General features: G+C 56.6%; 9 protein-coding genes across 9 annotated transcripts; 5 read left to right on the top strand and 4 right to left on the bottom strand.

Annotated features, from left to right (window-relative positions):
• Nucleotides 1-1012: 1012 nt before the first annotated feature.
• PUNSTDRAFT_115580 (uncharacterized protein) lies at nucleotides 1013-2851 on the top strand (the record flags this gene model as incomplete). Its single annotated transcript, XM_007386687.1, has 8 exons — nucleotides 1013-1039; nucleotides 1111-1225; nucleotides 1289-1578; nucleotides 1630-1777; nucleotides 1837-2153; nucleotides 2215-2465; nucleotides 2526-2584; nucleotides 2649-2851. The coding sequence occupies 8 exons, from the start codon at nucleotides 1013-1015 to the stop codon at nucleotides 2849-2851; spliced, it is 1410 nt and encodes a 469-aa protein (XP_007386749.1).
• Nucleotides 2852-3183: 332 nt separating this feature from the next.
• On the top strand, nucleotides 3184-4773 carry PUNSTDRAFT_106519 (uncharacterized protein; the record flags this gene model as incomplete). The annotated part of the gene is made up of 8 exons (XM_007386688.1): nucleotides 3184-3399; nucleotides 3456-3545; nucleotides 3595-3647; nucleotides 3704-3930; nucleotides 3982-4071; nucleotides 4143-4262; nucleotides 4326-4427; nucleotides 4510-4773. The coding sequence occupies exons 4-8, from the start codon at nucleotides 3769-3771 to the stop codon at nucleotides 4771-4773; spliced, it is 738 nt and encodes a 245-aa protein (XP_007386750.1). The 5' UTR covers nucleotides 3184-3399; nucleotides 3456-3545; nucleotides 3595-3647; nucleotides 3704-3768.
• A 479-nt stretch (nucleotides 4774-5252) lies between these two features.
• Nucleotides 5253-6838, top strand: PUNSTDRAFT_137065 (uncharacterized protein; the record flags this gene model as incomplete). Its single annotated transcript, XM_007386689.1, has 7 exons — nucleotides 5253-5409; nucleotides 5464-5616; nucleotides 5677-5966; nucleotides 6021-6168; nucleotides 6226-6542; nucleotides 6608-6634; nucleotides 6713-6838. The coding sequence occupies 7 exons, from the start codon at nucleotides 5253-5255 to the stop codon at nucleotides 6836-6838; spliced, it is 1218 nt and encodes a 405-aa protein (XP_007386751.1).
• A 204-nt stretch (nucleotides 6839-7042) lies between these two features.
• Nucleotides 7043-8986, bottom strand: PUNSTDRAFT_137066 (uncharacterized protein; the record flags this gene model as incomplete). The annotated part of the gene is made up of 1 exon (XM_007386690.1): nucleotides 7043-8986. One exon carries the CDS (start codon nucleotides 8984-8986, stop codon nucleotides 7043-7045), a length of 1944 nt encoding a protein of 647 aa, XP_007386752.1.
• Nucleotides 8987-9178: 192 nt separating this feature from the next.
• PUNSTDRAFT_137067 (uncharacterized protein) lies at nucleotides 9179-9933 on the top strand (the record flags this gene model as incomplete). Its single annotated transcript, XM_007386691.1, has 3 exons — nucleotides 9179-9573; nucleotides 9621-9731; nucleotides 9786-9933. 3 exons carry the CDS (start codon nucleotides 9179-9181, stop codon nucleotides 9931-9933), a joined length of 654 nt encoding a protein of 217 aa, XP_007386753.1.
• A 1429-nt stretch (nucleotides 9934-11362) lies between these two features.
• Nucleotides 11363-11632, bottom strand: PUNSTDRAFT_37322 (uncharacterized protein; the record flags this gene model as incomplete). The annotated part of the gene is made up of 1 exon (XM_007386692.1): nucleotides 11363-11632. A coding segment is annotated over one exon (270 nt), but the record flags the coding sequence as incomplete, so codon positions are not given.
• A 1725-nt stretch (nucleotides 11633-13357) lies between these two features.
• Nucleotides 13358-13606, bottom strand: PUNSTDRAFT_38177 (uncharacterized protein; the record flags this gene model as incomplete). The annotated part of the gene is made up of 1 exon (XM_007386693.1): nucleotides 13358-13606. A coding segment is annotated over one exon (249 nt), but the record flags the coding sequence as incomplete, so codon positions are not given.
• Nucleotides 13607-13798: 192 nt separating this feature from the next.
• PUNSTDRAFT_72988 (uncharacterized protein) lies at nucleotides 13799-16318 on the bottom strand (the record flags this gene model as incomplete). Its single annotated transcript, XM_007386694.1, has 2 exons — nucleotides 13799-15022; nucleotides 15122-16318. Coding segments are annotated over 2 exons (2421 nt in total), but the record flags the coding sequence as incomplete, so codon positions are not given.
• Nucleotides 16319-18274: 1956 nt separating this feature from the next.
• On the top strand, nucleotides 18275-19050 carry PUNSTDRAFT_137069 (uncharacterized protein; the record flags this gene model as incomplete). The annotated part of the gene is made up of 4 exons (XM_007386695.1): nucleotides 18275-18320; nucleotides 18469-18691; nucleotides 18752-18810; nucleotides 18875-19050. 4 exons carry the CDS (start codon nucleotides 18275-18277, stop codon nucleotides 19048-19050), a joined length of 504 nt encoding a protein of 167 aa, XP_007386757.1.
• Nucleotides 19051-20694: the final 1644 nt, after the last annotated feature.

Below are 20694 nucleotides of genomic sequence, written 5' to 3' on the forward strand. Positions count from 1 at the left end.
TCCGATCCCTCAAAGAGGCGATTTCGGCCATTTTCGGGGTTCCGGTGAAGGTCCCAAGAGGCCGAATTTCGGGGATTTGACATCAGACATGGCCCCGAATTGACGATTTTCGGGGCAAAAATGGGATCGGAGCTCTCCGAGACGCTTCACAGCACACCGTCGCCTGAATACACTTCAGTGTACCTAATTGTGCACCAGAGGACTCCTTGTCGTCTCAATCGAGTCCAGATCCCGACTATGCTCACATTCCCGTCTCCGTCTCCGTGCTCGATTTTCCATGTTCCCGCCATTCTCATTGCTTTCTCCCATTGTTTGCCTGTTCCGGGACTTCACAGCTCTCATAAATTCTTCCGTTTTCTTTATTAGCACATCCTGGACGGAGCGGACAAGATCCTTGTACGTGCGCCCAGCACTTGAAGCCTGCCTGATTCTGCCTGTCGGTGGAGAGAATGGTGGTGGAAGCAATTCGGGGGACGGCGAGCTCGGAAAGTATAGTGAGTAAATGAGGGCAGTGGGGACTCAAATTCGCGCAAGTGTGTAGCACATGCCAAACAGAATATGATTTGCTGAATGGATGTTCAGTCAGTGTGTCTCGTAGCCTAATGGTTGTCACGGCTGGCCTGCAATTTCAGGGATCTTGGATCAAACCCCGCTGGTATCTGTCTCTTTTCGGAGCAGACCTGGATGTAACATTTTGCCCTCTACCCCCATGTTTTCGGGGTTTTGGTATCGGAGCTCGCGCCCGTAAACGGGCGTTTTTCGGGGATTTTGGTGGCTGTGTGGATCGGAGCTCTGGCGGTATTCGCACCGGTCCTCTTGTAGCTGTGCCTTGTCCCCCCTGAGGCGGTCCGGTCCGAACCTAAGGTCGTAAAACTACATTACGCCCACGTCCACATTCTCTTGTCTTTGGTACCCGCCCATTTACTCAATTGGTGACCCATCTGCTAGCTCCAACGCAACGTCGCATATAAGACTGCCAGTGTCGGGACCGATTCCAAGGACTCTGTGCGCAATGGTATCGAGAGACTCGATAAGCTTCGTACGCGCCACCCTGCCTAACCCTGCGTATCGGTGGCACTACATACTGATGGAGAAGCATTCCATCGCCAGGAATACGCTCTGACGCGTCCTTTCAACCACCGTTGGCCGTATGCGACGTGGTTCCTGATCGTATTCGGGCTGGGGTCGTTCGTAGGCTTCGCGGTCATCAACCACATTCTCTTAGGTGATTCCACCCCTCATCCTCACGTTGGTATACCACCTAACGGGCTTCGTCGTTTCACGCCAGGCTACGACGTCGTCGCAATCTCCTCCCGCGACTTCAACGTCTCCCAGAACCTGCCCTGGCCTGCAAGCTTCCACGCGCGCGACTACAGCTGCCAGCCCGCGCACTTCCAGCTCGGGAACGCCTTTCGCACCAACCACTCGGCGTTCACGTACTCAATATTCAACGTCTACTCGGGCGCGTCCTCGGACACCCAGGGCAGTTTCGTCTACTCGAACAACCTGCTCTCCGACTGCGATGTGTCGGAGATCCAGACGAACACGCTCCCCGCCGAGCGTAGCATCACGATCACTGTACGCACCGTTCACGTCGTTTCCGTGTACGTCGGGTGCTCATGTGCGCAGGGCGCGATACGTTGTCCAGAGCAAGGGTTCCAAGCCTCAACCTCATACACGTATACGAACCACGATATCATTGGAAACTCCGTCCAGACCTCGTTCTCGAACAACTCCATGACGCGAGCCATCGCCTCGGCCATGGCAGATGCTGGTGGTAAGCTATCGTATACCTATATACTCTTTCGCGATGGGCCACTCACGCCCTCCCATCAGGTGACGCGTACCTTGCGATCTTCAACTCTGCATACACATTCATGCAGGGCAACAAGGTGTACCGCTACACTAGACAGTACGCCACAAACTGCGACGCGTCCGTGTCCGGCGCGAAGACGACCAATTTTACGGCGTGCGACCAGCACCCCGCGAACCTCACCACGACCTGGGACAACGTGATCGGACTGACGGATCTCGAGATATATCCCTCCTCGCTGCTGGACAACTACACCTGGATCGCGTCCACGCTCGACAACCTCGCGCAGACGTTCTACGCCGGCGTGCGTATCGACCTCGGGCACTGGACGCCGAACAACGTACGCATATGCGTGCCCTCCCCCACGCGACAGTCAACTGAATAGACGAACGGCTTCATAGATCTTCACCAACTTCACGTCGTTGAAAGCGTCGTTCGACCCTTTCGACGGCACGAATCAATGGGCGGCGGCGGCGATCATGCACGGCGAGGCGCTCGGCTACGTAAACTACACCGCGAATGATACGCCCTCGCCGGACGTACGCACCCCGCAGGCCGTCATCCAGACACAATACACGTGCAACACCCGCCGGCTCAAGTCGATCGGTAGCCTGATCATGAGCGTCGCGTCCGGCACGCTCAGCATGTTTCTGTAAGCGATCTTCCTGGAAAACTGAGAAACAAGGCGTTGGTTCGCTCACGCCGTACGTAGAACGGTCTGGGGCTTGATGACGACGATGATGGCAACGGTGGCGCGGCGTTCGCCAGGAGGTTCGTCTCTGCTAACAACTTTCTACGGTGTCTTCGCGTCTGAACCTCCGTTTTCTTCCGTTAGCGAACATCTGCAAAGAATGCGCCATACGACGAGGGCAGACGATGGACCTAAAGCGACCCACCTATCTGCAGAGCCGTCAGCCCATCTTATCCCCGACGGCGAAAGATCCTCTGGACGAGATGATAGTCGAGGAGTGGCCGTCACCCGGCATTTCGAAAGACAGGCGATACTCGACCGACAACCTGCTCTACAACACCCGATGACATTGGTCAGATGCCCGATCAAGAATCTCAGGTGCCAGCCTTGGACACCTCGGCGTTCCAAAGCCGATTACCAAACTCGTGGCTACGAGCCGCCTCTCGATACTTATGCTCGACGCGACGCGAACAAACGCGTGCTCAGCGCTCATCTTTCACCATGTACAACACACGTAGACGCTGCATCTGTACACTGTTCCAGATCGCTACGGGGCTCGACAGCAATGGACTATAGCTAGTGTACAATATAATGTACATACATTGATTTCCCAAATGGCCAGGGAGGACCTATACGCCGCGCCCGCGCCCGCGCGCGGCCGCGGCTCTTGAATCCGCCTCGATTCCCGCCGCGTCCGAAGCGGACGGCGCGAGATGCGCGAGCGCGTCGGCTCCCTCCGCGTCCTCCTCCTCTCGCCCTTCCGAGTCGGACTCTTCTTCTATGAGCACGTCCGGCTCCGAGGACGACGACTCGGATGCCGGGGGCGGCGGCGCGGTGTGTGTTGGAGGGTATATCCATCCAAACTGGCCGGACCATGGGCGAGGTCATGTCGGAGGTGCGGCGGCTGATGAGGATCTCGGTTATTCACCCTGAGCTGAACGAAATCCTCAGTTGATGAAGTTGATGAGGAACCTGCCGGGGGAGCTCCGACACATGCCCGGTCTCCCTCCAATGTACGACTACGAAGACTTTCCCCAGGAGGTAAGTTACGCTGCGAGTATGTTAATCGTGCGCGCTCACCTCGGTGCAGATGCCCGAGGGTTTCGATGAGCCCCTGATGCACATCTCACTATCCAGCCACGAGTACGTCTATATATTCACTCGCCCATCGCGTATCCTGTGCTAACGGTCGCTTTTAGGTTCTTCCAGAAATGCGACGGCGGATCCCGTCTGCGATCCGGAGTTTGAAGCCCTAGAGCGATGGATGGCGTCCTTCTCTCCGCCGCGCAAGGTGTACAACGTTGGGCCGCAGCTTCCGTCACGATCTGGCACCGGCGGCGAGTTCGATCTGTCTCCGGAGGCTAAGGACATCGTTGACTTCCTCGAGTCCGTCCTTCAAACCCATGGACCGACCTCTGTCGTATACGTAAGCAAGTAGTTCGGTGCCATAGATCCTTTCTGATCGTCCCCAATCTAGATCTCCTTCGGCACGATATTCGGACCATGGGCCAAGCCAGACAGTCTCTGGGCGGTCCTGGACGTGCTCATGGAGAACAAAGTGTTGTTCGTGCGTATCGCGCCTCCTTACGTCCCCTTTACCCCCCTGATCACCCATAATCTCACAATGCGAACGCGTAGATCTTCAGTCACGCCTCCCCCATGGCAATCATACCCGACTCCGTCGCAGAAAAGGTTAAGAAGTACGGCCTGGGCGCGTTCACCCAGTGGTCGCCACAACAGTACATCCTTTCGCACCCGGTAGGTCATATTACCCGGTTTCATCCTGGCCGCGACTGGGCTCCGACTCATTCCCTGGAACAGGCAACTGGCTGGCTCCTGACCCACGCGGGATACAACAGCGCGATGGAAGGCCTAAGCTCCGGGATCCTCATGCTCTTTATCCAGACACTTAATCGGGGCAATGTCTCACGATGAGTTTTCTTCGCACTCGCAGGATCTGCTGGGACTTCGCCGCGGACCAGCCCGTCGTCGCCGCCACGCTGAGCAGCCCGTCGTCGCCGCCACGCTGAGCAGCACGCTCGACGTCGCCTACCAGCTGTTCGAGGACGGCCTGCGCCCGATCCACCGGACGGGCAAGGCGCCGGAGAGCACGGTCGACGCCGTAAGACGTGAGTTTGCGGAGGTGCTGGACAAGATGCGCGGCGAGGACGGGACGAAGAAGAGGCAGAACGTGAAGAGGATCCAGCAGGAGCTAATCGCCACGGTGCGGGAGGGCGGGCGTTTGAGGGCGCGCTACTTGGACCTTTAAACTCACGTGATTGGGGCTTCTGGTGGTGTTTGGGTTAACCGTGGGGCCACGGCTGTGTTAAAAGGTTCATGTACGAAAAACAGAGATCTCTCCTCTCTGCGATACCATGGGCATAATTTCCATGCCTACCGCATGCACGCAGCGCCCGGCAAGATAACACGTTGAACTGTGTTTACTCTTTTAGGTACCTTCTCCCGCCCCCCGTACTACATGAAATGGTTCCGTACTACTGCGCGGTAAGTATAGTATCGATACGATGAACATATATGAATATGCGTCTGCACAGCGCGCAGAAACGAGCCCCTGTGAGATGAAATATAGGCTCACTGGTCCTGGATCACATAGAATTCACGGACTGTAGTCGTCCTATCGGGACTTTTCATCAAGCATCACTCAAGGTCGCTATTAAGAAGGCCGTTGGGCGCGAACGCAACGCCGGCGTCGGCGCTTATTTCGCATATATGCCCTTCTCGTCTTGGATGGCCACCTTCTCGCCGCACATTGGCTCAATCGGTGACCCAGCTAGCTCCGATGCAACGTCGCATATAAGAATGCCCAGTGTCGGGACCGGTTCCAAGGACTCTGTGCGCCATGGTTTCGAGAGACTCAATAAGCTTCGTACGCGCAATAAGCTTCGTACGCTCACTAAGCTTCGTACGCGCCACCCTCCTGCCTAACCCTGCGTATCAGTGGTACTACATACTGACGGAGAAGCATTCCATCGCCAGGAATACGCTCTGACGCGCCCATTCAACTACCGTTGGCCGTATGCGACATGCTTCCTGGTCATATTCGGGCTGGGGTCGATCTTAGGCTTCGCAATCATCAACCACATTCTCTTAGGTGATTCCTGTCCTCCTCACGTCGGTATACCACCTAACGGGCTTCGTCGTTGCGCGGTAGGCTACGACGTCGTCGCAATCTCCTCCCGCGACTTCAACGTCTCCCAGAACCTGCCCTGGCCTGCAAGCTTCCACGCGCGCGACTACAGCTGCCAGCCTGCGCACTTCCAGCTCGGGAACGCCTTCCGGACCAACAACTCGGCGTTCACGTACTCGATCTTCAACGTTTACTCCGGCACGTCCTTGGACACCCAAGGCAGTTTCGTCTATTCGAACAACCTGCTCTCTAACTGCGATGTGTCGGAGATCCAGACGAACACGCTCCCCGCCGAGCGTAGCATCACGATCACTGTACGCACTTTCCATGCCACCGTTTATATATGGGTCGGGTGCTTATGCGCGCAGGGCTCGATCCGTTGTCCAGAGCAGGGATTCCAGGCCTCAACCTCATACACGTACACGAACCACGATATCATCGGGAACTCCGTCCAGACCTCGTTCTCGAACAACTCCATGACGCGAGCCATCGCTTCGGCCATGGCAGATGCTGGCGGTAAGCTATTGTATCCATACATTCTTTCGCGACGCGCCGCTCACGCCCTCCCATCAGACGACGCGTACCTTGCGATCTACAAGTCGGCGTATACCTTCAGGCAGGGCAACAAGGTGTACCGCTACACCAGACAGTACGCCACGAACTGCGACGCGTCCGTGTCAGACGCGAAGACGACCGAGTTCGCGGCGTGCGACCAGCAACCCGCGGACCTCACCATGACCTGGGACAACGTGATCGGACTGACGGATCTCGAGATCTATCCCTCCTCGCTGCTGGACAACTACACCTGGATCAGGTCCACGCTCGACAACCTCGCGCAGACGTTCTACGCCGGCGTTCGTCTCGACCTCGGGCACTGGACGCCGAACAATGTATGCGTACATTGCCAGCCCCCCACCGAAGCGACAGACAACTGAACGGATGAACGACTTTATAGATCTTCACCAACTTCACGTCGTTGAATGTAAAACGTCTTCACTATACGTTAAGGCGGTGGCGCGGTGTACAACCTGCGAGCTCTCCAGATAATGGAATGACTTAGACGACCGGGCGGATACTCGGTCGTCCGTTGTCCGACCAGGAATCGGAGGATTCCTCAGTCGTGCTAAACGGGTCGTCGCAGCGGATAGCGTCCGCAGCCTCTTCAGTGCAAGTCGCAGGAGCGTAGAGCTCTGTAATGCCCGTACTCGTCCGTCTTCGGCTACTGCTAGCGAAGATACGAGGTGGGCAACGTAGTATATTTCTGAGGTAAAAATCAAGGACAAAAGACGAGTCGCGCGCTCCCTTGCCAGCTGTACAACACTCCTTCCCACGGTCGCTCGCGCCTAATCTACGCTGACGCTTGGTCACTAAAGTACGTCACAGAGCCCCCCTAGGCGCGGGTGTCCGCTTCACTTTCGTCCTCATCCCACGAGAACAAGGCCAACTGATCCAACCTACGACCAACCCATCCAGGGCCCGTGATTTGTGCGAGGGTCCGCGAGAATTCGGTTGTCGCCGCCATGAATCGGTCGTGTACTTCGCTGAGTTTCGTCTTCTTGTTGCGACCCTCTACGCGTAGTTCCTTTCTCCAATGAGCTTGAGTTTTAGGGCGCCCCGATCCTACGCGGTACCCGTCCACTAAATCCTGAAGCCACTCTTGGTTCTGTCTCCTCCAGACGCCCCACCACCGGTGTGTTTCCTCCAGTACCTCGTTAGAGGGGAAGAAATAGCGCGCCGTGCCGTCAGGAGCTCGCACTCTCCCTAGCAGCACGTCTTTCTCTTCCGCGGTTAGGGCTTCGTGCACTCTGCCCTTCCTGTTGATGGTTCCCCGAGAGCGATAGCACAGTAGAGCGTCCGAAGGGCCCCCGGTGAGTGCGTTGGTCATTTCCGTCCCCGAATATTTTATGGCGATGCTTGTGTAGATCCCTCCCTCGCCGGCCACGGCCGCAAACAAGTGCGGTCTGGTAGCCAAGAAGAGACTCGTAGCCTCTTCCCAGTGCTTGAAGACGCGGGAGATTGATTCGCTCTCGGCAGTCGGAGCAGCTAACGCCGCGTATGGATTGATCACTGACCCAGGCGTATCGGCTTCCGGCTCGATACCGCGAAGTTTTCTCCACAGAACCAGGTCCTCTTCTAGGTACGCCAACCGAATGGGCAGGCCCTGTAAAACTGCTAGGCTGATACACTGGAAGATCGTTTGGCCAGGCTTCTGCATTGCTATCATGCGCAGGAAGAGTTCCGTCACGTCGGGCATTTCCAACCAGGCTGTACGGGCTAGAAGGCTTCGTTCACCTGGCCCCCCAGTCTCGAGAGCTGACGCATTGCGCCGCAAGAACCATTCCTCAACCTCCAGGCCCGCATTCCCCGCGAAAGCCTTCTCCGCGGCTAGGTATCTTCCGCGGTTTAGCTTCAAGGCAATGTTCGGCTTCCACGGACGCGTCAGGCGTCGAATCCGAGTCGTCGTTGTGAGTCCGTCGTCCTCGTTGGAGCCATACGTTTCCAGAGGCCTACCGCTCTTCAGAGGGTCGAATTCTTTCTTAGAAGGGTTCATGACCAGAATCGGGTCCCACACGTAGAAGGTATCGGCCGGGCTGTTCGTATAGAACTCGAACGTCTCCAGCTCTTCATCTTCTAACCCATAAAGGTCGAAGATTATGCCTTGGAATCGCGTAGTCAGGTCCCCCAATCCGCAATCGTTCTCCAGGGTAGTCCAGTCTTCTGGCTCGAGGGTGTCTCGGATCCGTTCTCGTGCGTCGTCCCCTGCGAACCATAGCAAGCCTAGGAGGTCCAGACTGACTCTTCGGTTGTGGTCCAGATTCTCCAACCACTTTTCCGCGTCTCGCGACTTCAGGCTGCGAAGACAGTGCTCACTCAGGTCGGGTTTCTCGTCTCCATAAAATTCGTCCAACACGATCCTAACCGCCTTCCGCAAAGCGGTGTAAACCCGTCTGCTCGCTTTTTCCACTTCCGTCGAGACTTGTAGAGCGTCCTCGCCGTGTTCCCGAATCCTCGGCCCGATAGCAACATTGCCGAAGTCGTATAACCAGGTGGTGAGCCAGTTCAGCCAGTCGGTGTTCACAGGAATCATGCCTCTCCAAGGGGAATTCGGACGGTACCAAGCCATCACCGATAGCCATTCCTCCGGCCAGGGATGGATCGAAACCGGAGGGTCGCTCTCCTTGAAGGGGTCCTCGCCCTTGGTCCAGAGGGACTTGGCCGTCGCCGTGGTCTTCCACCGCTCGAGACCCAATTCGCCCTGGCAGGATACGAGGAGTCGCCCACTATTGCCCGGGAGGGCTACATAGCGTCGTTCTCCTCCGTAACGTCCTAGCATGCTCGTCTTCGGGAGACGTTCGAGTTGGCTCCAGGGGTTTAGCCGTGTTCCTCGTTCCCGGTCATACCTTTAAGTGACGAGAGCGGCCCGTGGAGGCGAACGGTCGTTGGCGAGTCGGAGTTTCGGAGTGTGATTATTTTGATGCTCATATAATAAATCCTCGTTTGTTCCTCTCGACCAACTTCGTTCGTCATGAAGTCTGACCTCGGATCCTCTCCTCAGCCTCCTTCCCCAGCGGCGTCTGGCGAGCCCGGATTCGATTTAACTTCGATACGGCTGGAGTTGGAGGGGATCGCCAACCCTGACCTCGAGTTGAGCTCGGAGGGTTCAGTCATTATCCGCGCTGGACCGCGCAGCTCGACCCCATCGGCCCTTCCCGTAACCCCTAGCTCCGATCGGATCAGCCGGGAGCCCTCGACGCCTGTTGGACGTGTGTCCCTGAACTTGGAGATACGGTCGCCAACTCGGCGAGGCGTCGTCGCAGTCGCTCGTTCCGATGAAGAAACCCGTACTTCGACGATCGGTCGTCCAGTTCCTCCGGCCGCCTCTCGTGATTCTGAGTACCCTTCAGCCGAAGGCCCGTCCCCGTACGTCCTTCGCATAGATATTCCGGAACGCACTGAGCTTCCCGCAGATCCGCGGTCCTTTTTGTCCCTCCGGTGGTCCGTCCTCCCGAGAACGGCAGAACGGGAGACAAATGCTACGTCGTCTTTCGGGGACTGCAGACCGGCGTTTACCGTCATTGGTAGGTTTCTTTGTCGATCCGTCCTTCTGGAGAAATGACCTCCATTCGCCATAGGGGCTCTGCGGCGCGGATGGTCAAAAATCCGAGAGGCGACACCTATCCCGGGGCCTTGTGGCGCTTGCGATATGACCTGGCTGCGGCGCAGAGAGAACTGGAGGATGCGCGCGCGTCGGGCTCGTCTTATGTTCTGACTCCGCCCTGATTTCTCCCTCGTTCCCCGTTTAGTTATCCTTTCCATCGCGCATTTCGTGAATTCATGTGTTCTTGAGGAGCTCTTCGTAGCAGTTCGTTAGCAGTAAGGAGTGTGAATGTAGTCTTTGCCGGACTTCTGTAAACGAGCGTTAGGAGAAGGGCGTACTGGCCTTCCCTTCTCAAAGGCGGTGTAATTCCTTGTACTCTTCCAAGACGCGTGGAGCGTTCCTCAGCTGCACGGCCGTCTTCCATTCATCCTCCAAGGGAGAGTACCCTGTCCAGCGCACCAGGAACTTCCATCTCCTCGATCGGGAGTCCCATTTGTGCGCCAGGATCTGTTCGACCTCCACTTCTTCTCCTTCTTGGGGGTGGAGTCTCGTTTCCGGTAGGATCGATCGTGTTCCGAACTCTTTCGGCGAGGGGTAGTATGGTCTCAAGTGTTCGATGTTGAAGATCGGGGTTGCGGGGTAATTCTCTGGCATGCGCAGTCGGTACGTGTAGTCCCCCACCCTCTCCATAACTTCGAAAGGCCCTATCCATCGTTGTCTTAGTTTGACCCCGTTGCCCTTAGATTCCATCCACTGTAACGAGTGGGGGTTCACTAGCACCGGATCGCCCACTTGAAAGGAAAGGTCCCTTCTCCCTGCGTCGTACGCGGCAGCTTGTCTCACTTGCGCGGCAGCTATCGCTCTTCTCGCCGCATCGCGATGCATCTGCAGATTTGCCACGAACTCTTTGGATTCGGAGCCGCCAGACCGTTTTCCGACGTTCTTTTCCGACCTCTCGTTAGGTAGGCGCGAAGGACTTCTTGGCTGGAACCCGTACAGCAGAAAGTACGGAGTTTCCTTGGTGGTGCTATGCGAGGTCGAGTTGTAAGCAAACTCTAACATCGGTAACCATTTCGCCCATGATCCTAGGTCTTCGGCTACGTACGCCCGAACCATAGTTTCCAGTCGTCTATTGACAATCTCTGTCTGGCCGTCGTGTTGCGGATGCCGCGACGACGACAGGACCATAGCTACATCCAATGCCGCCGCTACAGCCATCCAGAAGTCGGACAGCCATCGCCCATCCCGATCGGCGTAGATCGTCTCGGGGATTCCAAAACGGCATATGATGCTCCTCACGAAGGTCCGTCCGAATCCTCCTGCATCCATATCGTGGTCCACTGGTATAAATGAGGCGTGCTTCGTCAGCCGATCTACCACGACTAGTATCGCCGTGTGTCCTTCGGATTCTGGGAGCGGCCCGATCAAGTCTAAGGATACGGATTGAAACGGGGCTTCGGGGATTTCGTTCAGATGTAGGAAACCGTATCGCTTGAAGTTCCTCGACTTCGTTTTCTGACACACGTCACAGGAGTTGCAAAACCTCTTGATATCCCTCTTCATTCGCGGCCAGTAGTACTGCTCCTTCAGAGCCAGCCACAGCTTCTCTGGTCCTCCATGTGCGGTTTCCATGGGGGATTCGTGTGCTCTTTTCAACACTTGGGCTATCAGGCTTCTAGGGACGCACAGTCGCGGTATGAAGTCGGCGTCTCGAAAATAAAGCAAGCCTCGCTGGTCCTTAAAGAACCGTTTCCCGGGGTGCCATGACTGCGAGGATGCCCCCTCTTCCCGCCAGCGATTGCGGAAAGCGATGTCCTGTGTGTACCCTCCTACCCATGCGTCTAGCACCTCCGGCGACATGTGTACGAAGATATGGCCTGGCGGGGGGTGGTCCGCCTCCCATTCCTTGCGCTTCGCGTATCTACCGTCTTCCGCCCCCCCATCGCGAGCCGTGATCGTGTCGGTGGGTGAGTCGCGACCGGGAAGGTCCTCGGCTCTCCTACCGTCCGACTGACCAGTCACCGGCAGGGGTTTGCGCGGGCCATTCGGGCGCTTCGCGGGTTCGGTGTCTCCGTCCCTGAATCGGACTGGCAGGCGCCGATCACGAATGGGGCGACCCTCTTGCGACTCGTGATCGACCGAAAAAACTCCCGGCTCTAGTGTCTCCTCGATGAGGTCCGGTTCCGTCCACCAGCCGTATTCTTCTCGCGGAGCTAGTAATGCCGTGGCGCGTGCGGCTTGGCCTTTATCGGCGAAGGGATTTGCGGGTAGTTTCTCTGCTGCGCGCTCGGTCACGATCGTGGGTAGATCGTCTTGTGCGGGCGAAACGTGCTCGGGCGGAGCTCTCGGGATACGAGACAAGGGATCGACGTTGGAGTGCACTCGGCCCGCTCGGTGTACAATCTCCAGGCCCGGGGCGAAGGAAGAGTATACTGCCCCCCACGCCGCGAGGCGTCGATTGGTGTTCTTGTACGTGCGCGCCCATTGCAGCGCCGCGTGGTCAGTAACCAGTATGATTTTCTCTCCCTCTATGAACGGTTGAAACTTTACTAACCCTTCCTTGGCGCCCAAGGCCTCTCTCTCGGTGGTAGAATATCGTCGTTCTGCGTCCTTGAACGTTCTCGACCAGTACGCGATGACGCGTTCGACGTGCACCACGGTCTCGTCTAACGAGGGGCCCCATGTGTCGCACTTCGGGGTGTCCTCGATCTTGTCGGTGAGGGACACGGTGAGTTTCGGAACGGGATCACTTTGGTCCCATGCCTTGGACAGGCGCTCGTAGACTTTCGTTCCTCGAAGGTTGCGCGCCGAGATCGGTTGGATCTGCTGCAGGGCGCAGCCCAACGCCTCGTCCGAAGCGTCCGTGTAAAGGCGGTACGGCTTCCCCTGGATCGGATGCCCTAGGATTGGCGCTTGCTGAAGCGCCTCTTTGGCCGCATTCCACGCGTACTCCTCCGTCGCGCCCCACAACCATTTGTGGTCTTTTCTCAACAGCTGAAATAGAGGCGACGCTATGCTAGCGTAGTAGGGAATAAACTGGGAGAAGTATACCACCATTCCCAGGAACGTTTGGAGTTCCGAAACTTTCGTCGGGCGCTTCAGCTCGGCAACGGCTCGTACCTTCTCTTGGTGCGTGGACAGTCCCAATCGCGACACCTTCTGACCCAGAAGCAGAATTGAACCATAAAACAAGTGGCACTTCTTGGGTGACAGAGTGAGTCCCGACCGTTCGATGGCCGCCAGCACTTGATCTAGATGACGAATGTGGTCCTCGAACGTCCTCGAGTACACAACTATGTCGTCAATATAGACGAGGCAGAATAACCACAAGTAGGGAGCGAGGATTTCTTGCATCGTTCGTTGGAAGATCGCCGGTCCATTGGTCAGTCCGAAGGGCATGCGTTTGAATTGATAAAGCCCTAGATGCGTCCGGAATGCGGTCTTCTCGACGTCCTCTGGCGCCATTTCCAGCTGCGTAAAACCCGATAACGCATCCAACGATGAAAGCACCTGCGAGCCGGATAGCGCTTGCAGTATTTCGTTCTGTCGCGGTATAGGGTATTCGTCGCGGATCGTCGCCGCGTTCAATTTGCGATAGTCCACGCAAAAGCGAGCCTTACCATTCCGGTAAGCTATTACGACGGGTGCACTCCAGGGGCTCGCCGACTTCTCGATGACTCCTTGCTCGAACCACTTCGCCACTTGCTCCTCAATCACTGCCTTTTTTTGCGGAGAAGTGCCGTACATAGGTACCGCGATCGGATTTTGCCCATCCTTGAGTCGGATGGTCGCTCTAGTTGGGTGGTGTCCGAGCCTATCGTCGAAGCCGAATGCTAACTTATGTCGCTCCAGCATCTCCCATGCTTCCTCCTTCAAGTGATCGGGAAGATCTCCCACGTCCAGGGTCTCCCTCATTTTGGAGGAGGGGTATACAGTCGGATCCGGCATCTCCGCGGTTTTAGGCCCCCAATGCGAGTCTTCCTCTGTCTCTCCCGCAGACGATGTACTCGTAGGGGTAGGATCCGTTTGCGACGAGGCCTGCTGCGCGTCCATGGCTACTCGTACGGCTTTCGCCGCCTTGTCCGCTCCTTCCGCCATCCTCGCCCTCTGCGTCTCCGTCTTCGGCGAGTCCAAGTATTTCTCAGGGTCTAGAAGCTTCGCGATGACGGCTCCTTTCTTGAGCAGCCGCGGACGATCCGTAGGATTAGTGAGAGGCACTAGCGGGAGGCTCCCCGTGATGAAAACATTGGGAATTACCAAGGGGTCCTTCTTGGTATCCAGGATCGCTTTCTCAACTAGCCAAGGCTTATCGTCGTCCTCGCCGAACCATCCTTCAACTCGCGCGTTGGCCACGGAATGGGGGTTGATTCGTACGTCATTCTCCAGGCGTAGCCATCGCTGTCCATCTCGGGCTCGCCTTTTCAACCTCTCTCTCCTAGCTTTCTCCCGTGCAGACATTTTCTTACGCACGAACGTTTGCAGACCGTGTGCGCTCCTCCGCAACTTATCCAGGTCCGACGTCCTTTCCACCGGGACCGCTTTTACCGCCTCCTGGAATCTGCCGAAGTACACTCGTGTACCTTCATTGACTTTGCGCGTCACGTTGACCTCGTACGCTTCTTGGAAGTCTTCTCCTAATAGGATAGGCACCGTCATCCCTGGCACCACGTACGCCTCCGCCTCCATACACAGTATGGTTCCTTCCTCTGTCTGGATCTCCAAGGGCAATTTCACGTACCCTGAAATTTCGGTGCTCCTGTCCGTGAGTTGCCAAAGGCGGAGGTGTAAACCTTTCTTAATCGCAGGGCGCTCGTGCATCGCTTCGTACGCCTCCTGGGACAACAACGTAATATCCGCGCATGAGTCCAGCCGCAAATCGATCTCGCAGCTGGGCGAAGACCCTATCCGGCCCTTCACTGAGAGGACCGATACGTCCTTGGCTGACTGCCCCGGGAGTTTGCGCTTGGACTTAGCAAGCCGCACCCTCGTTTCGGACTCGGGAACTTTGCTCTGTACAGAGCTCACCCCTTTGTCCGTAGAATCGTCGTCCTCGAACGCCGCACGTTCGTTTTCCGCAGTGACTCGAGAGCTCTCTTTCCATTCCGACTCGAGTCTCAAAGCGGCCTTCGGATCCTTTCCCTTTTCGCTTCGCGATTCATACAGGGAAACCATGTATGCATTGACACTCATATCCCACAGCGTATCATACAATTTTGCATCCTCCCCCGACCGTTCCGTTCGAGCGTCGGCCAGGTTGACCGCTTTACGCTTCTGATGAACGGCGTAATGCGGGCACTCCTTGTCCCAGTGCCAAGCTCCGCACAAGCGACAGGGTCCCGGCAGTTGTCTCATGTTGGAAGGGGTCTTCACTTCATTCCGCGCGGGGTAGGGGTAGCCCCCTGGAGGCGGCTTCTGGTTCTTAGACAGGGTCGCGAATGCCTGCGCCCAGATTTCGTCGTCCCAGTTCCCTGCCTCCTGATTCTCGCCGTCGTCGTCCTTGCTCGGCGGGCTGTCTCCCTCAGGCTCGGTGTCAGCCGACTCGTTGAGATACGCGTTGGCAGGCGTCATGGAAGACCGGCGAGTTTGGGCCGGGTTATACGAGGAGATCCGGCGCACGTTCGTCCTCAGCGCCTCCGCGACCATTCGGTCAATGTCTCTTTGCGAAGGGGCGCTCGTCGTCTGTGCGCTCACCAGAATCTTGGAGAAGGTGCGGACGCGCATCTGCAAGGTAGGGGTATCCGATACTGATCCCAAGTGCAGAATGATAGGCCATTGGCGAGGGGCATTCCGCATGACTATCTCAACCTCCAAAGGTCCACCGAAGTCTCCTAACATGAGGGTTCGGCACAGACGGATTCGTCTATTCAGGAAGCGGGAGGGGGATTCATCGTGGAATTTCGGTTGTCGAAACCTTTGGTCTCTGAACTCGGCTTCTCGTTCCGTTACCCATTCCGGGCCTAGATAGTAATTCATGATCATCCATAGGGCTTGGGTGTAGTGCTCCCTCATGTATGTTTTGAAATTCGCCGGAAGGATGAGGAACCATTCCCTAATTTCGCCGGTGAACTTTCGCCACATATACTGGCCAATCTGACCCGGGATCAGTCCTCCTATTGCGGCGCATTCCTGGATAGCCGCGAAGTAATCTAGCGCCGACTCGTGGCTTCCATCCCATTCCGGCAGATCCTCAGGCTTTAGCTCATTCTTGATTTTCGGAACTAAAGGGTCCTTCTCGGGTCTCAGGGGCCATGTTCCCTCGCCTTCGGTGCTGTATCCATCCGGCCCGTTTCCTCCACCGCCGCCTCCGCCGCTTCCTCTCGGCGTTCCTGGCGGTCGGCGAGGAGGACCCCCTATTCCCCGGCCTCTTCCTCTAGGAAACCAGGGGCCTCGTCCCCCATCTGGAGGGGGATCGTCAGGGTCGTCTGGATCTCCTGGCTCGCCCCGTCGGTAGAACGGGGTTCCGCTATCACTAGATCCGTCGAATACACTTTCCTCTTCCCCTCGCGTCGGCTCATTCCTTCCTTCTAGGCCCCTCGCTTTCTCGTCAGATTGGGCCCCCCAAGCCATGTTGGCGTAGCTCGCGTACGGGAACGCCGACGCTCGTAACCCCCCTTCGGTTTCCTGAGTCGGCCCTTGTCCGACTTCCTCTCGCGGAACGTGTCGGTTGCGGACCGACAACGAAGAACGCGGAAAATAGCCCGGGACCTGAGCCCCCAGATTTCCTCCGTCTTGGGCGAACGGTACCTGGCTTTCAATTCCCATGCCGAAGAACTGTCGATGAGGATTGCCCACGCTTCGCGCCTCCGTATACATCCGCTCTTGAGACGCGGTTCTCGCGTCCGGTGGGACGCTCGAACCCCACGCCGCGGATGTCAAGCCGCCGTGTCGTACAGGTTCGGAGATCTCTCTCCTTCCCTTGCTCAGCTGCTCGGCGGAGGGAAGAGCTGCCGGTCCGGCAGGGAAGGAGGCGCTTAATCCCGGGGTCCCGGCCGTTCTGTAAGATTGGTTGGTTAAACCAGCCATGGATATGCTTTCCGTACCGTCTCCCAGAACTTCGTTGCGGTAGATTCGGCTGGCCCTAGGCGCAGGCGGCACCTCGAGGGTGTTATTCCCCTCGGGGCCCTCCCATTGCACTTTCTTAGGACGCGCGGGAGTCTGGTTAGATGGGAGCGGGGGAACCCAATCCCGTCCCTGCCCCAGGCTGGTACGGGACGGATTAACCGCGGGGATGAATGCGTGGCTGCTCGAGTCCCATTGATATGCGCCTTCTCTATGGAGGTCTTGCGCGCGTAGGGCTACGTCTCTCAGGGATTCTGAAGCGAGGTATTTCGCTTGTAGATTTGGCCACGCCTGGGCGGGAGCGCCGGAGGCGTTAGCCGCCCATTCCTTGACCGCGCGCTTACCTTGGTGCTCCAGTTGCGCCGACACGCTGCTTCTCAGCATGTACCCTTGAGCCAGGATTCCGGCATCCATAGCCTCGTTTGGCCCCGTCAATGTCTCGCGCCAGGAATCCGTCGTGAGTTGTGGACTGCTCGGCATCGGGGGTACCTTCATTTCGGACTCCTCGACCAGTTTCTTGGCGACAGCCAGGCCGGCCGACAAGCGATCCTTGAGGATGCCAAAGTTCGTCGTAAGCTGATCGATGAAATCCGCTCCTTCACGGAGACTCTTCACTAGGCGGTCGCCGCGGTCTACCTGGAACGGAGCGGAGCCCTGTCGGTGAGGTAACGCGGCGTACATATCGTTGAGTGTTACGTCTAGTATCGGAACTACTCGCGTGATCGTCTCTAGGAGAGTCGGCTTCAGGCGGAATTTCTTGCTGGAAGTGTCTATTTCGAACAGCTGAGGATGCGTCTCTGGGTTTCCTATTTGAGAGTTCGCCCACGGGGACTTCCTCCGGTAGCGTACTCCCGTATATACCACGTCGTCCTCGGTAACCCAGTGCAAGGTGAGGCCGCGCACTTTGTCGGCGACTGACGCGTGGTTCAGGGACGGGTCGATAGCTGCCAGCGAGTCGTATAGCTTTCTAACCCGGACAGCGGGAGACTCCTCTTCTCCCGTCTGGGTAGCCATAGTTCTTACTGCCCTAAAGGGATTGAGGTAGCTAGGGTGCACTTGGAACAGGGGTGAAGGGGTTCGAGTGTTCGGGTTTTTCAATGAGACCGAAGGGCCGGGAGTGTGGAACGTAGTGTTGGAGAATATAGAGTCGTACTCAACTTCGACGTCGTCGTCGCCCGCTGAGGGTTCCGCAACGGCGTTGGAGTTAGAGCCGGCCAGGTTGGGGACACCGTCCTCCCAGTGTCCACCACTGTAAAACGTCTTCACTATACGTTAAGGCGGTGGCGCGGTGTACAACCTGCGAGCTCTCCAGATAATGGAATGACTTAGACGACCGGGCGGATACTCGGTCGTCCGTTGTCCGACCAGGAATCGGAGGATTCCTCAGTCGTGCTAAACGGGTCGTCGCAGCGGATAGCGTCCGCAGCCTCTTCAGTGCAAGTCGCAGGAGCGTAGAGCTCTGTAATGCCCGTACTCGTCCGTCTTCGGCTACTGCTAGCGAAGATACGAGGTGGGCAACGTAGTATATTTCTGAGGTAAAAATCAAGGACAAAAGACGAGTCGCGCGCTCCCTTGCCAGCTGTACAACGCTCCTTCCCACGGTCGCTCGCGCCTAATCTACGCTGACGCTTGGTCACTAAAGTACGTCACATTGAAAGCGTCGTTCGACCCGTTCAAGGGCACGAATCAATGGGCGGCGGCGGCGATCAAGCACGGCAAGGCGCTCGGCTACGTGAACTACACCGCGAACGATACGTCCTCGCCGGACGTACGCACCCCGCAGGCTGTCATCCAGACACAATACACGTGCAACACCCGCCGGCTCAAGTCAATCGGTAGCCTGATCATGAGCGTCGCGTCCGGCACGCTCAGCATGCATCTGTAAGCGATCTTCCTGGAAAACTGAGAAGCAAGGCGTTGGTTCGCTCACGCCGTCCGTAGAACGGTCTGGGGCTTGATGACGACGACGATGGCAATGGTGGCGCGGCGTTCGCCAGGAGGTTCGTCTCTGCCAACAACTTTCTACAGTGTCTTCGCGTCTGAACCTCCGTTTCCTTCCGTTAGCGAACATCTGCAAAGAATGCGCCACACGATCTACCGATCTGGAGAGCCGTCAGCCAATCTCATCCCCGACGGCGAAAGATCCTCTGGACGAGATGATAGTCGAGGAGTGGCCGTCACCCGGCATCTCGAAAGACAGGCGATACTCGACCGACAACCTGCTCTACAACACCCGATGACATTGGTCAGATGCCCGATCAAGAATCTCAGGTGCCAGCCCGGAGCTTGCGGAGGTAAGGTAGACCTCATGCGCGTCCGACCCCATAGCACGCGACACGCGTGACATTAGACGTAATAGGTGCAAAAATTCAAATAACTCTCAATCAGACTAGCTCTCACCGAAAGTGTTACCGGCATTTTATAGATGTCTCCTGCACATAGCTAGGACCGTCGACAATTACTGATGAGAGTGCGAACTGCGAAAGGAGAGAAGGTGCACGAGAGTGTGAGGCATGACTGTGACACAGTGTGACCAATCCCTGAACCTCATTGAGGCGCGCTGCCGCTGCAAGACAGTTGGGTAACTGGAGGCATGGAAACTAGTAGACATCATACTGAGTACGGTAAGATGGATATACTGCTGGCGACATAAATTTTCTCTGTTCTCCTCCGTGCTAGCTCCAACGTGGCGGCGACAAGGTTGTGCGTACTGGCCGAGGTTACACTTGCGCAAATGGCCCTTCTTGTAGGGCATAACGTCAAGTCGTGATCCCCGACGTGCCACAGAGCTCAATGGATGCCAGATAGTCAATACAGCGGAGCCGGTTTTGTGACGGCGGCGGAAAGGAGAAACCTCCAAGTTGCACGGCTTGGCACTGAGGGCAGTCCATCACATGCCTCGGTCTTGTTTTCATCTCTCCTCCCGAGGATCTTATTCTTGCGTTTCGAAAGCAGCAGTCAAACTTCGGCACAGTATATTATCGTAGAACCCCAGTTGCATCTCAAACGAAAGCTACTCAGACCGGGAGACAATCAACTTTTTGCTCGTATTACGTCTAATGTCACGCGTGTCGCGTGCTATGGGGTCGGACGCGCATGAGGTCTACCTTAGGAGTTGGTTAACAGTTGGGATTTGGCGATCTCGTGGAACGTTGTAACCATATGTGACTGAATTGTGACCCCTGCCAAAACGTGATGAAAACGTGATGAAAACGTGATGAAAACGTGATTACTGCGTGATGGTGGTGATGTCCAAACCGTGTTCCCGAGCCCTTCCGTGTCACCGACCCGGTCCCGATGCTAAGCAGTGGCTGTGAAACCGTGTTCGCAGATTTTATTGCAACTTTGTGCGCCGATGTTCCGCTTCACATTCCATGGCTACCTCTTCGCAAAGTTACCAAGGCCGGTTACTTACACTCTTGATATATGTATGCAACTTTACAGCAGTAGTTGTTCTTTGACTGTGTTCACCCCTTCGGAACGTGGGTTTGCCGTCACCCCAATCCCGATGATCCCGCTTCGCTGCTGCCTCCGTGTTCTCCGTCCTGGCCAAAAGTGCATGGCGGGAGACACCTCGAGGCGACCAGATCCATGGTGCTCTAATTGCAAACTTGATGTCGTCGAATGCTCTGTCATATGGTTGCCTGTATGGCAGTGTTTTCCGAATTCTTGGCCAGTTTCCAACTGACCCGTACCGTGACATCCACGGAGGCATCTACATCATTGTAGCGGGGAAGGTTAACATTGCGAGCTCTTGTGAGTATGTATGTATGTACAGTGAGAATGCTTGTATTGGACAATCGTACTATCCAGACGCCACACAGTCTATCCTACGAGATCAAGTGGTTGTGGGCAATATTCAGTACATAGTAGAGTATGTATAG

This window comes from Punctularia strigosozonata (genome assembly GCF_000264995.1).
Source record: "Punctularia strigosozonata HHB-11173 SS5 unplaced genomic scaffold PUNSTscaffold_11, whole genome shotgun sequence".
NCBI classification, from domain to species: domain Eukaryota; kingdom Fungi; phylum Basidiomycota; class Agaricomycetes; order Corticiales; family Punctulariaceae; genus Punctularia; species Punctularia strigosozonata.